The sequence below is a fragment of the Epinephelus lanceolatus genome, chromosome 7 (assembly GCF_041903045.1).
Source record: "Epinephelus lanceolatus isolate andai-2023 chromosome 7, ASM4190304v1, whole genome shotgun sequence".
NCBI lineage: Eukaryota > Metazoa > Chordata > Actinopteri > Perciformes > Serranidae > Epinephelus > Epinephelus lanceolatus.
Window position 1 is genome coordinate 14,926,936 of NC_135740.1, and position 14,422 is coordinate 14,941,357.

Below are 14,422 nucleotides of genomic sequence, written 5' to 3' on the forward strand. Positions count from 1 at the left end.
GTCGCCATCAAAAGGGCATCTGAGGCATTTTATGTTCTTGTCTGCCTCCACATGGACTCAGCGTGGTGCTGCTGACCACAAAGGGACTATTGATTGAGTCCAGCAGGCAATATCTTTGTGGTACTGGTGCCCAAATGCTGTGGGCCCGTGATAGCATGCTGCTAGCTAATGGAGCTAATGGACAAAAAAGTATTTCTTCTTCAAGTGAGTACAGGCTTTTGAGATTATATTTTGGATGCATCAGGGTTTTTTATGTCGACGTGTAAGAGGCAGACTCTGAACACTTTCTTGCTGTACAGCATCTGTGACAACAGCAAACACTTTGACCACAATGATGCATGTGAAAGGGGAAATTAGTGACATGAGGGACGGCTGGTGTCAGCTGCAACTGTCTTTTCCTGTTTGTCAGTTTTGCTAGAGATGTAAAGGACGTTCTTGCAGGGGCCCTTGCTCTGCGATTATTCAGAGGCATGCAGGGGCTGGACACCTGTCCAAAAGTTAATAAGAGGGACACAGCTGCAGATTTTGGACGGTGTAGTGAAATATAATGAGGTGTAGTGAATCAATGGCCACAGCAAAAATCAGCCTAGTCACCAGAGGAAAATATTGAAAAAAAGTTATGAATTGACTTCATCATCAGAAGGTGGAGGGGATGTTGGATGACATAACACCTAGGCGAGAGTCTGCCAAGCTGCAGACCACTGTTCAAAACCACAAACAACAGAAACGATTTTTTTTGTTGGCACTGTTGCATCTCCAGCCATGACTAAACCACCAAAACTGGAAATTTTAAGCCCAAACGTGATTTTTCCTAACCATAACCAAGTGGTTTTTGTGCCTGAACATAACCACAGACAGTGTCAAAAATTACATTTTTGACTCACTGGGCAAGGGGACTGGTAGATGAAAAAATCCTTCGGCCAAGAATGATTTGAAATGGTCAAAAAAAAAAAAAAAAAAAAAAAAAAATCGCCTCCTTTTGTCACATATATATTTCTTTTAGTACATTTAGTACAAATTGAAAGAAGAGGCCAGAGCAAAATTTAGAGCAAAGTTATTTTGATATATTGAGTAACTCAACACCACAGCCTCAGTATCTGAATACATTCCCTCTGGTAAGCAGTGATGCTGTGTACATGTCTAGGGCTTTTATTTTGAAAGGTAAGAACAGAAGAAGTGAAGCTAATGCACTCGCCGACGAAGTGGAAGGTAATAAAGATAATGTGTCCTCCGTGTTATCATTTTATTACCTTCAAACATATGGGCGCAACGCCTGCTAGCAGCAGACCAGCAGCAAGTGATAGCTGATGTCCTGTACGTTAAATAGTGGTGCAAAACTAGGCGTGTCCAAGACGGTCAGTTTAAGGTCACAGTTTATATGCGCTTGGAGCAACAGTGCAGCGTGCCCTAAATGACACCACAATGCAGAAGAGATTCTCTGCATTGTTTTTAATTACATGACTATTTTGGTACAAACATTCACCTGTCAGTGTGGCGGATAGCCTTCTAAGATTTACACACTAAACAGAAAATCTACCCGCTTCAGGCGCTTGGCTGGTGTTAATTTCGGACCCTGGTCCAGAGCTGTTTAAACATAATGCGACGTTATGTTTCAACATATCTGCTACATGATAATGCACAAATGGCACATATCCGTGGTTTGCAGAAACATTATGCCAACATCTGTTCTGGCAATGCGATTGGCAAAGTTGCCAACTGCACTTGACTTAAGTAACAAGTAGTATAGAGCAAAATATTCAAAGTTTGGATAAGTAAATATTTTGCTACTTGATTATTACTAAATTAAAAACATAACCAACATAAGAAAAGTAGTGGCTTAGGGGATCCCAAATGTGAGAGCTCTGTAGAAATGTCTAAAAATGGGAACCTGAGAGCTACTATCAGACCAGTTGATTTCAATTACATTAAATCCTTAATTGGCACCTGCCCTACAAAAACCAATCAGAGCATCTCTAGCTAAAAATACCCTGAAAGTAACTAAGCATGGTATTTTTAGTGTCAGGGTGACCTGTTGGATGCGGTTGATGCGCCTCTCATCAGTCTCAGCGATGAACAGTGTGCCCAGGTGGGACAGAGCGATGGCTTTGGCAGCCTCCAGGGTGGCGCGCACTGCTGCCCATCTCACCAGGTGGTGGTCAATACCTGGGACCTGGCAGTGGATGGGGCGGCCAGCCACAATACGCACCTGAAGATTTTCTGATACCTGACATAAATAAAGACAAAAAGAAACATGTATAAGCTATGTAAAAATAAGACCGAACGTAAATCATTACAACTGCTTAATTTTGGTCAATAGAATCAGAAACTTACATTATACCATTGTAGATCCAGTGAATTCAACATTACCACACCTGAGCCTACTTCATCTAAGGACTCATTAAATGTTCACAAGATAAACATTCAGACAGGCAATTCATTAATCCTGGAGTTTTGGGTAATAAACAAAACTCAAGTGGCATTTTCCTTAAGACAAGTTTTGCAGAAACTCTTGACAGTGTGTTTTTCTTTTTTATCAAGGTGCTCTTTTCTTTTCTTTTATGTTTGGAGCCTTGCTTACTCTAAACACACTTTAAGCACTGCAAATTGTGAAAAATATTTCATTACTCTTTCTTCCTCAGCTACATATAGTGCTAATGTCTCTCCAAGAAGCCTGAGTAGGAAACAGGGTTGGAATTTATTCACTAGCAAATGCGTTTTCTGTGTGTTTAGTGCTGTTTCTCTACCTGTAGGACAATGTTGTTGTCCAGGATGTAGAGGGAGTTGTCCAGTGGGTTAATGGCCAGGTCTGTTGGCCACTCCAGACGCACCTGTGGAATGACACACACACATATGAAAACACAGACAATGCATACAGAGACTGTATTTCTATCGAAAATTAAAACAAGACAACAAGAAAGCCGTGGTGACTATCACTCATGAGAGTCAGTTACAGGTAATACAAAAATATCTCCTCAATAACACAGCATTAGGCCTCCTGACCCTCCCTGTTCATGCAAAGGTCAACGGCGGGCAGGGAGCCTTCCCTGTGTTTATTCAAGACTCGCCTCGGCACTGTCGCAAATGTCAGCCAATAACCATGATCGCAGCGAGCTCAAATAGCACACCCTGCCCGCTAACGCTGTGGGGGTCAAAGACAGACAAACCTACACTAGCGCACAGCCACTCATATAACCGTCTATCTTGCACACACAAGCGCTCAAACTGTGAGCTGTGGAGGCGAGGCGGTGCGTCTGAGGGATCAGTGAGGTGATTGATGACTCTGAGGATGGATTGGTAAATAAATGGATCATGTTAAATTGCCACTGACATGTCCAATTATAGGCACTGTCAAATGAGAGAGAAGAGGGTTCACTCTGAAATCCCATTTTAAGAGGTAGAGAGATTCATCAAGCAAGACTCAACTCTGTCCTTAGCCAAAGAGGACACGCATCAAATCTCCCCTGCTCATGATATTGAACTTTGCAGTGATGACAGGCCATCACTTTTGTAAGTTAAGTTGAGCTGTACACAGAGCGGCGCCGGCTTTATTAAAGTCAAATTGAAACTAAAACAATAATTCCCTGAAATATATATTTATTACATCCCTTGTATCCCCTTTGATTTGGTGATTGCACCACTTTAATTGGTGTTCTCCAGGAGGCATGGATTTTTAGTCCTGGTGTAGTATCTTGTGTGGGCAGGCCCCAAAAATAGTTCAGAATACCACTTACATTTCAACAGCCACACATGTAGTTAACCAGCATGCAGGCTGACGTTAGCCGTTGAATGGTATGATCTGTGATTTGGATCTACATTACTCCAGGACTCTATACTTTAGTTACTCTGTGTCAAGATACGATCACTGGGTGATGTACATAAAAAAGGAGGGGGAAATGTCTTGTATCAGCGTTCTTGGGACACACCTGAATTATCACAGTTTTCCCCTATATGAGGCAACAGTTGTTCTTTTCCCGGAAGAGCAGATGGTGGATTTAAGATGTGGTTTAACAAAGATGTAGAAAATAATTCAGACCTACCTGTTTTCATATATTTATCTGTGTGAGAAAGATGATGTTCCAGAAACATTTCTTTAACTAATGAACGTTTTATCTCATCCACATATAAGCAACTGTTGTCTGTACCTCTGTTGTCAAAGGGCATTATCATATTAGGCATGACTGATTCATACTGTGCCCGAGTACGATTGCCCCCCCTCTCCAATCCCCCACGTCTCAGCTTTCACAGTAGTAATGTTATTCGGTTCCCAAAGAACACTTGCATCATCATCTTCGTGACATTTTTGTTGTGCTACAATGCAGAAAAGGGCGCTGCCGACAGACACTGCTGCCCCAGGGACCATCATCTGTGGGGACCAGCAGAGCACCGAGGCGAAGCTCTGCTCCCGGCTGGACGAGGAGCTGCTGCTCTCAGGCGTAGAGCTCTTCGCCTCCTGCCAGAGCTCTGACTGCAGGTTGGAGGTGGCAGGGAAGCTGAAAGTGAATCTGAATCTGTGTCTGTCTGCGGCTGGCTGTGCTGCGATCTGATATAGAGCCATCAATATTCAATTGAGACTGTTTCCTTACAAACTCCTTGCAGTTTTGTTAAATGGCAGTCCACCTCTGTATTTTGGTATTGTTGGTGTTACCAGAGTATATCTGAATTGTTCTCAAGAAGACCTTTTCAAGTGGACACAGATGGCGTCACATAGTCGGGTACATTACACATTGTTTACACTAAGTGTTCTTGGTTTTGGACTGGGATCCCTGATATGAAACCCCCTCAAACTGAGGAACTAACTCTCCTCCACATGGATGGCAAAGGTCAGCTCTCTTTGTTTTATGAGTTATTCTTAACATATTCAAAAGATTCATCTTTCAAAAGGCTAGGGGCATGGAGAATTGAAATAAAAGAGAATATTTATTAAAGTTGCTTGTTTTAAGGGCAAGACCTGGTCCATCAATACAAAATTTAGATTATTTCAACGGTTAAGCAAACTTATTTTTCACCTAACGGGTTAAATCAGATGTTCCCCAATATACCAGATATATGTGTGGAGTGTAGAGAGAAAAAAAGGTACATTAATTCATTGTTTACGAGAGTGCACAAAGCTACAGCAATTCTGAAAGAGTGTGGTTGAATACATAAGCTTTATAATTGGAAAGAAATTCCTTCACAAGCCAAACTCTGTCTATTGGGAATATACCCTGAAGACTTTGCTGTAACTCTGCAGCAGTCACTGCTCACTGACTTTGGACTTTTACAAGCCAGAAGGATAATTGCACTATTATGGAGGAACATGGATATACCTTCTATTGGAATGTGGATAAAGGGAGTGGCAGCCTGTCTCGCTTTGGAGAGACCAACTTGTATTGTAAAAAGGAAGGACAACTTTGTTCGCTTGTGGAGCCCCTATATGGAGTTTCTGGGAACTCATAATTTTGAATGATTTTAAGCTGCATTGAAACAATGTACTGCTGCAAGTGCTGTCATTTTTATTGCTGTTTATTTAATATTTTTGCTTGGGTTGGGGGCAACATACACACCTATTTGTTATATTGGTCATGTTAGGGAGAAAAATTCAATTAAAAATGTTCATAGTGGGGATGTGTGTGATTAATTAACTAGACAATTAAGCGGTGCCAACAATTTCAAATGGCTCTTATAGTATACGCAATATTATACAGACGGTGCATAACCTTATAAATTAAGTTTCAATTTTGGCTGTTTTCTGAATGTTTTCTTACTTTTAGACTAGTTAAATAGTCTACGTTTAAACTCCTGTTTAAACATCAGGGAAATTAGTCCTTAGGAGCATTCCTAGTTCATAGGCACATGCTCCAGTCAGTAGCACACCACAGAAGTTCAGGCTTAGAAGCTGTTTCCATAAATATGTCCAAAAATGTTTTAAAACTTAAAAAAATATGCACAATAGCTTCAGCATCATTACAGATTATATTTCCTTGTACAAAAAGTGAGATTTCAAATTTCAGTTTGACTTTTAACTAAACACTAAAGCCAGCACTTCGCTATTCACGCTGTTCATTTTGCATAAATTACAGCAGTGGTCTTTGTTTAAATGTAGCTCTAGAAGTTTACATCAATACCGACCTCACACTGGGGTCACAGCAGTTTATAAGAACAAACACAGATGGAGGGTGAATGTGAGTGGACACGCTGCAGGGGCTGATAACTAACAAACAGAAGGATTGTGAGGTAACATGGGCCCCTTTAAAGACATATAAGAGCACCTCTGGGAATTCACCCTGGCTGAACACACATATTCACACACACATACACGGCCATACACAGGCGCTTGCCTCCCTATGTGTGGGCAGAGATCCCTCTATAGAGCCAGCAGTTCATCTATAATTCATCTTCTGCTCTAATAGGCCTGATATAAGTCAGCAGAGTGATCTGAGGGCTGGCTGATCAAATCTGTACAGTAGCTGTCTTTGGTCTTTGCCACTCTCTCTCTCTCTCTCTCTCTCTCTCTCTTTCTCTTTCTCTCTCACAGAGACGCACACACATACACCTTCAAAAGGACATAAAGAGTTTCTACAGGAGAGGCCAGGCAATTTAGATTGACAAAACAGAGACTGACTATAAGAGCACAACAAACAAGTAATTATTCTTGATCCGTCGCCTTTTTGGGTTAATTACCCTCATTACTCAGCACAAAACACATGCAGGAGTCTTATATTTCCACAGATTATCTAAACAACACTGAAATGGTGAGGAAGGAGCCTACTTTAGAGCAAAAAATGTGGCTCTAGCTCTCTCCCACTCACTTAAACCAGACTGCATTATTAGCTTACCTGGCTGATGTCCATGCGTGCATCACAGCTTAGCGGCTGCGTCGACATCAGTCCATTTGAGCCAATCACAGTGGAGAGCAAACCCCTCTCATTAATCTTCTGAATGGTGGTGCCATCAACGAAGTAGACAACACCTCTTTTATCCACTGCAATACCTGGGCGGGTGAGAGAGAGAGGCAGAATGAGCTTTTGGAGATGACAGAGAGGGAGTGCGTGGGGTTGATAGAACAAAAAGGAAGAAGGAGAAAATGTGAAAGAGAGTATGAGAGAGGAGATGGAGAGGAGTGAGTAAGGGAGAGGAGTACAGTGGAGAGAGGAGAGGGCTTCGGAGAGGCATCCAACTCAGTTAGACATTCAGCTCAGCAAGCGGCTGTCTTATCAAAGGCACTGCACCACAGAAATGTAATTATATTTCCATTCCAGAGCCCACTAAAGGGATTAGAACAATGCAACTGGAGGAAGAAGTTATTTGTCACATTAGATGTGAGCAGGGTGCCGCAGTGAACTTTTGACATTTGCGAGTGTGCATTATATATGTGCATCCATATTTGCGCTTGCGAATGTGCATTATATATGTGCATCCACAAATCAAAAACATGTGTGAATGTCTACATTTGTGCAGACGCTCGCCTGTATTTTTTGCAAAGCACATGTGAACGAAAGCTTTGCGAGTGTGCTTTGCTATGAGCAGCATATACTTGAACTCTCCTTGCAGCGGAGCTCTGCAGTAGACAGTGAGTGGAGAAAGAGAGGGAGATGGGCAAGTCCAGGTATTAAAGGTCAGGGCAGACTATGAATCATCTGTTATGGATGAGGGGCGACCTTCATCCCCGTCTTATCTCCATACAGAGAATAGCCCTTTGACTCAACTCCTTGGCAATAATATACCACAACTCAACCCTCACCTCTCATACCGTATGCCGCCAATTCTCCTTGATTGCTTTCACTTAGCATCTGCGACAATAAGCCATATTTCAGTATTCCTACCTGCCATCTCCAATGCATGTGCCTCACTGTTTGGCCATTTAAAAATACATTGTGTTTATGGTTTATCATTAAGTCATGTCAAGTTTATGTATATATCTCTTTATCCTGAGCATGCCTCATGCATGATTTAATAGTGACGAAGCCTACTTATATATACCCACGATCAATCATAAAACTAAATGGCGCAATACAATATGCAACAAAGGGAACCATAAAAAACAATCACATGAGATGAAGTAGTATTGTGAAAAGATAATAAATAGGGCTACAACCAACCATTACTTTCATTACTGATTTATCTACCAATTATTTTGACTATTAATCCTTTATTTGTTTACTCTTTGATTCTTTGCTCACTTTGTGGGCAGAGTAATAAGCTGAAACACAAAACATTTGCACCCTATAAATTTGGTGGAACACAGCTGCCTATTGGAACATGCTAATGTTACTGACATAGAGCAATTCATTTGGAGTCGTATTTCTTGCCTCCTAATGCAAGTCCAATATTCAATCTCCTCTTGGCTATGTTTTGGTGTCTAACAACTCCTGAGGGAAATGTCTGGCTCTTTAGCTGCTAAATGCCCCACTATGTTAACCAGTTAGCTGCAAACTTTGTTTGTCAATTGCCATTTGGTGCTGTGCGGGGAGCATACAGTGGATTTAACAGAGTGTTTTCACTGAAAAGAGCTGCCTGCTGTGTGTGGAAACGAGGTTGGTGAGAGCTGCGAGGGTGAGCCAAAACATTAATGCTGCAGGTTATAAGACCAAAACAATAAAATGAACAAAAGATGATAAAACACTCCATAGAGCTGAGAGGAGCTGCAGAATCGGGTGATTATTCTCTGTTGGTTCATTTATACTAGTGACCCCTTTCACGTTACAGGTAATCATTGAAGACCTGGGTCTTTAACAGGGGGCCCACGACCCCTATGGGATCCTCAGAGTTACTGCGGGGGGGGGGTCACCAAAGTTCTGTATGATAATTTCACTTGTTTTAAGATTGTTTTTCACCCCAAAATTAAAATGTGTGCGAAAATACACATTAACATGAACACAACACAAATTATTAGTGAAGATGTATGGCTATCCTTGTATCCTTGGTTTCTGTTTGAAAAGCATCTGAGGAAGAGCTGTTTTTGGCTCGAAAAGTCATGCAGTAAATAAATACTCACTCTATTGGAGCTTCTTGGTGTGCGGACATTTTTTCTTGCTACACGTACGGCCTTTTTGTCCAGCACCCATCCCTAATATGGGTATGAGGATGTGCGTGTTGTTTTCACCTTTGTATTGGCTATTCTTGTAAACCACGATGAATTGCTTTGTAGCTTGCAGACTGAGACATAGTGTCCACCTCAGAAACCACCACCTGAAGTGCAGAAGGTAAAGCTAATACACCTAACCACGTTATAGCTGCTTCTGTCTTAGGCGCTAAAGGGCAAGCACAAACAAGAGAAGACCTAAATTTATTCAGAGAATTATCTCAAGGGCAACTCAGTTTTATACAATATATGTAGTAAGGGGACCCTGCTCCATCTCTCTTTCAGCTAAGGAGTCCTTGGCCTTAAAACCATTCAAATACCCCTGATTTAAGCTATTGTTTGTATAAAAATATTGATTGGTGCAGCTTTAAAATGCCAGAAAATAGTTGAAAATGCCCATCATTTTCATTTCCCAGAGCACAAGGTTATGTCTTCAAATCACTTTTATTTGTTTTGTTTTTTTTTTTATATATATTTTACTTTTATTATCATTATTTGCTGAACCTGCTGAACCAATAGAGAAAAGCAAGGAAAGCTGAACCATGGCATGTTTGGTATTTTCCTTTTAGGTGACTTACAGGAATACTCCAACACAAAATGACCATTTATAAATCTGGTCAACTGTAGTGTTTGAGTCTGTTTTTGGAGAGATCATGAATAAGTTTCACTTTCAGTTCAGTTTTAAATAGTAAGGTTTTAGTGAAAGTGTATGTTTGGGAGGTACTGAGCATACGATTAGATACATGAGATTTGGATTAAACTGCAAGACCTTTGAGAGAGTTTGTAAACAGATGCTTTGATATTGTTTTGCTATTGTTAAACGTGGTCCCCAATCAATCAATAAATCAATATGTTGTCCTCCTCTTGTTTCTTGTGGAAAGTTTTCTCCACAAATTTTAAGGTAACCCAACATAACTACTTGATATACAGATGATCATTTTGTGGGTGAAGTATTCCTTTAAACAATTAATTCATTATCAAAATTGCCATTGACCACATTTCTGTCAATCAGCTGACCTCTTTCAGCTCTAGATATAATGGGGCCATTAAGCTGCCTTCCCTGCAGCAAACCCTGTGGAAAATGAAAGTTGTGAAAAAAATTCAAAGAGCGATCTGACCATGCAGAAGAGCCAGCACACCATAATAAAAATGGACAATGGCGCGACACCATCAGTATGCAGTACGGCTCCAACTCCTCCTCCCTCATTCAGTCATCTTGTCCTATTTTCTCCTTGATTTTTATTCTGGTTCTGTCGGACTTTTTCCTTTCAAACTCTGTCATACTGGATTATGTGGGGATGTGCCTGTGCTCACTCTCTGAGCCCCGGATAGAAATCACTACTGCCCTTTTCCCAAGGCAGCCCTAAGGTCTCATCCTCCTTGACATACAATAGCTTTCTTTACACGTGATTGCATTCAACATATGCGTACACACGCACTCATGCAAACACAGTGCACCGCCACCACAACTAGATTCGCAAATGTCCTCAAACCCAGCAACCCTGGGCCGACCCTGTGAGTCATAAATCGTGCAGGTGGAGTGGAGGTGGAGAGGGGGGAGGGCCAGGGTCAGTGTGTTTCCTCCAGAGGCCAGAAGGTGAACTGCAGAGCTCTCCCTCCTGGCCCCTTCATCATCCCTCTGACACAGACAGATTACACCACCCACACAGCCCACCCCCCCCCCCCACGAACACCTTTCCTCTCCTCTTCTACCTCTCCCTCGCTCTCCATCCTCCCTAACTTGATCTTCTTCTGCTCCCTTTTTGCTCCCTCTTCCCTCTCCTTGTTTTTTTTCTTGAAGTCCTGTGCTTTGTTTCTGTTGTTTCGCTCCTTCTGCCCTGCCCTGAATGTTATAAGTGCTAATCAAATCAGTGCCCTTTAACCCTTCAATGATGTCTCGGCTCTGTTTTCTTCTGTTCGGCCCATTTTTTATTCCTTTCTTTTGTTCGCCTCTGCCTTTCCATTTCTCCTCCTGTCACCTGGAATTACGGAGGAGAGATGTCTCAACTCACAGCGCAGTCTCAGCCTACTTAGGTCTCAAAGTCGGCACATTTTCCCAGCTCTAACGCCACTCTCGGATCCCTCCTACATTCCTTTCACTTTTCCACCCATTCCCCCTCCTACCACCCTAAACCTGTCCCTGATCTTAGAACCCATAAATCCTGCACAAGGACATGACGAGACAGCTAGGTCTCTCTCTCAATGCTGATTTCTGTTCTCTCCCCCTCTGTCCCTGGATATTACTCTTTCCTCTCTTCTCCTTTGCTTCTATTGATTTCCATCCTAAAGTCTCTCTATTCTTTCTTCCCTGCCTTTGTTTGTGCTTTTCTGACATCCTCAGTATGCATGCTCAGGATCTGCATGTCTTATGTTCGCACAGGCAGCCTCTAAATAGCTGCCAATCTATCATCAACAATAAATGCGGGACCGGGCTGACTTATTCATCCTCACACAAGCACAACAATGAAGAACGATTGCTATTATTGCTTGGCATTGGCGAAAGGATTTACGCCATTTTATGTGTTGTTTAAGAGTATTTCGGCATGTTTATTGAAAAGGCGGCAGATTAGTCCACATTCTCCTTGTCAGGGGCTGGATTTCCTGCTGTTGTGGGTAAAGCTGTATGCTGTGTTAAGGGAATTTACAGCCTCTCCGTATAGCCGATGGATACTCACAAGACATCAAAAGATTTACCGTGTCTCCCTGGGTGGACCTGGCACTCTGATACTCATATTTAGAAGCTGGCAGACACACTGGTGGAGAAATAATTGAGATAAATCTCAACTCCAGAGGGAGACGGACATTTGGCTAAAGTTGGGACTGGATTTTATCATCAAAGAAAAGTGAATTAGACAGAGTTGGATTGACCTTGGGAAAACAGAGGGAGGAGAGAGGAGAGGAGTGAAGGAGAGGATGATAAAGTGATGCTATTCACATTCATCTCAGATTTAGGGAGGAAATGCAGCCAAAGAGAAAAAGACAGACAGCACCAAAAGAGGTGTGAAAGAGGAGAGAGGTGGTGATGAGACAAAGGGACATGATGAGGAATTGCTTCAATTAACCATTACAGGCCAATCACTCTCAATCAAAGAATCTCTTTGTTCTCCGTCCTTGTCAAAAGAATATCAGTTATAACGGCCCCCTGTGGCACTGCAATACAATCCAATCTGATTAAAGCCTTGGAGAGGGGTCTTCGAGAGCATCAGCGTTGATTACAGCTATTTGAAGAGAAGGAGCCACCAGGGGATTTTCCGAGCAGAGAGTGAAGGAAAGGTGAGGAAATTTTGTAAGGTGAGAAATGAGATGAGGTGGGAAAGACTCATTATAACAAAAGTTGTAGATTATGTGTCTTATTTTGCTGGAAGAGTAGGCAGCCCTGTTGGCATACAGTAACATCAGGATGTGGTGTGTGTGTGTGTGTGTGTGTGTGTGTGTGTGTGTGTGTGTATGTGTGTGTGAGTAAGTATGTGTGTGTGCTGCATACTGACTGCTAACGCCTGAGCCCTCAAGAGTACAGGAAGTCAGCCTTCTGGTGTTGTTCAAGTTTCCCTTCTACAGTACTTTCACCCTTCAAATGTTGACAGCAAGGCTGCCAAAAGAGCTGCCTCTATGGATCAAAGCAAGAGGAATTGTAAAATTGTATAGAAAACAAACACATCAGTGTCTGTCAGCTGGCGGAACAACCACCTAAGTGCAAAATAAGCACATATTCTGCAAAAGAAAACCTTTTTAAAGGATCTGTTTATGGAAGAGAAAGCATAATGCGCGCATGTATGGAAGTTGCATTTATACCTGGAAACTTTCATACAGCCACAACGTGCACATAGGAGGGAGGTGTTGTGACACAAGCACACGCACACACACACACACACACAGATTGCCAGCAGCCTGAGGAGTAAGTCATTCAATCTGCCCTCATATATCCCCAGGCTCAGTGGGTGTTAATGATATGGACTGACATATTATTACAGCATCTAAATGATGCTAGCCGTAGCTGATTATAGCCCATGGCACCTCTGTACAAAGTAACTGTGTGTGACTGACAACTGAATGTAGACAGATGGACAGTTTCACCTGCACAACTGGCCCCAGTAAGGGACTCTGGCCATAAATAAAGTCAACCAAATTAGCCGGGGAAAGCCTGGAGGGTTCACTAACTGCTTCGGTCCGACTGTAAGTGAAACTGAAGAACACACTGTTTCAAAGAGTCTTTAGCTGGCTGTGTGGCTTACTGTTCCCTTTTATCATTGCTCCTTGAGAACGCACAATGCTGCTTGTATGCAAACGTGTGAATGTATGTGAACGTGAGCGCATGTCGATGTGTGCAAGCTCCCGGTGAGGCGCGTGTGGGTGTGTGTGCATGCATGCATGCGGTGAAGTAGCTAGGCGAAAAGATAAGGCATGGCAGTTAATCATATTGTGCGCATATGCAAATATAGAGCGGATAAATCAGAGTGTCTGCAGATGAAAAATTCACACTCCCACACACAACTTTCTTGAAGACACTGAGGTTGCCCATGTGCACTAAAGGGGGGAAAATAAACCTGTTCACTCAATCTCAGCACTGTGAAATGCCTCGGTGCACCATACTGATTTTGTGTGTGCACGTGTTTGACTGCAGGGGTGTGCATTTTTGTGTGTGTCAACACAAGTGTGTGTGTGTCTCTCTGAGTGTATGATTTCACACCTGCATTAAAAAAAAATGACAGTCACGAGTATTCATCGATTATGCTGCCATCAATGGCACACTGTGATTCTGTACGCGCTGCATCAAACACTGATCTGTGATCTGTGACATGCACATCTATGAACTGCAGCACTGTAATACAAGCGCCGTTTCCGATTGCTCTTATTTTCCCCGATCAAACACTTATCATCAATCAATACAAGATAGCACCATAAATGAGGACGGGCGTGTATTTCTGGTAGATCTTTGGTAAGCAGTAATAATTCATGCTTCTTGTAATTAATTATTCATTAAAGCCCCACAGAACAGACAGTGGCTTAGTAATTAAGTCTGAATCAGACACTGTGGCTCATCTAATTATCAACCACTATAAGTTTGTTAACATATTAACCCGCATTAATTAATTATTGATAGCTGCCTTTTTTTTTTTAGCTGTTAGTTCTCGAATACACATGTATGGCAAGGCGAGACATTGCGAGCATGCAGAGAACTGAAAGAAGATTTTGCAACAGTTACATGCTAATTTTTGTGCGAATAAACTTTTTTTTTTTTTTTTTTGGTTGCTGAAAATATGCGACTTGGCAGTAATTGCCTTGTTTGATAGCAAAAGAGAGATCCAAAGTAATCACAGAGGCAGCAGACAAACTCAATTATAAAAGCAATTGAAATGCTTT

The 14,422-nt window shown here is 42.1% G+C and overlaps 1 protein-coding gene across 1 annotated transcript in view; it reads right to left on the reverse strand.

The window, feature by feature from the left end:
* The window catches only part of tenm1 (teneurin transmembrane protein 1), a 246,359-nt gene that overhangs the window by 24,739 nt on the left and 207,198 nt on the right, over positions 1 to 14,422 (reverse strand). The window contains exons 23-25 of the mRNA XM_033632857.2: positions 6,816 to 6,970; positions 2,745 to 2,828; positions 2,030 to 2,224 (exon numbers count right to left, since the gene is read on the reverse strand). Of these exons, the coding sequence (XP_033488748.1) occupies positions 2,030 to 2,224; positions 2,745 to 2,828; positions 6,816 to 6,970 (434 nt within the window). The remainder of the gene's footprint in view (positions 1 to 2,029; positions 2,225 to 2,744; positions 2,829 to 6,815; positions 6,971 to 14,422) is intronic.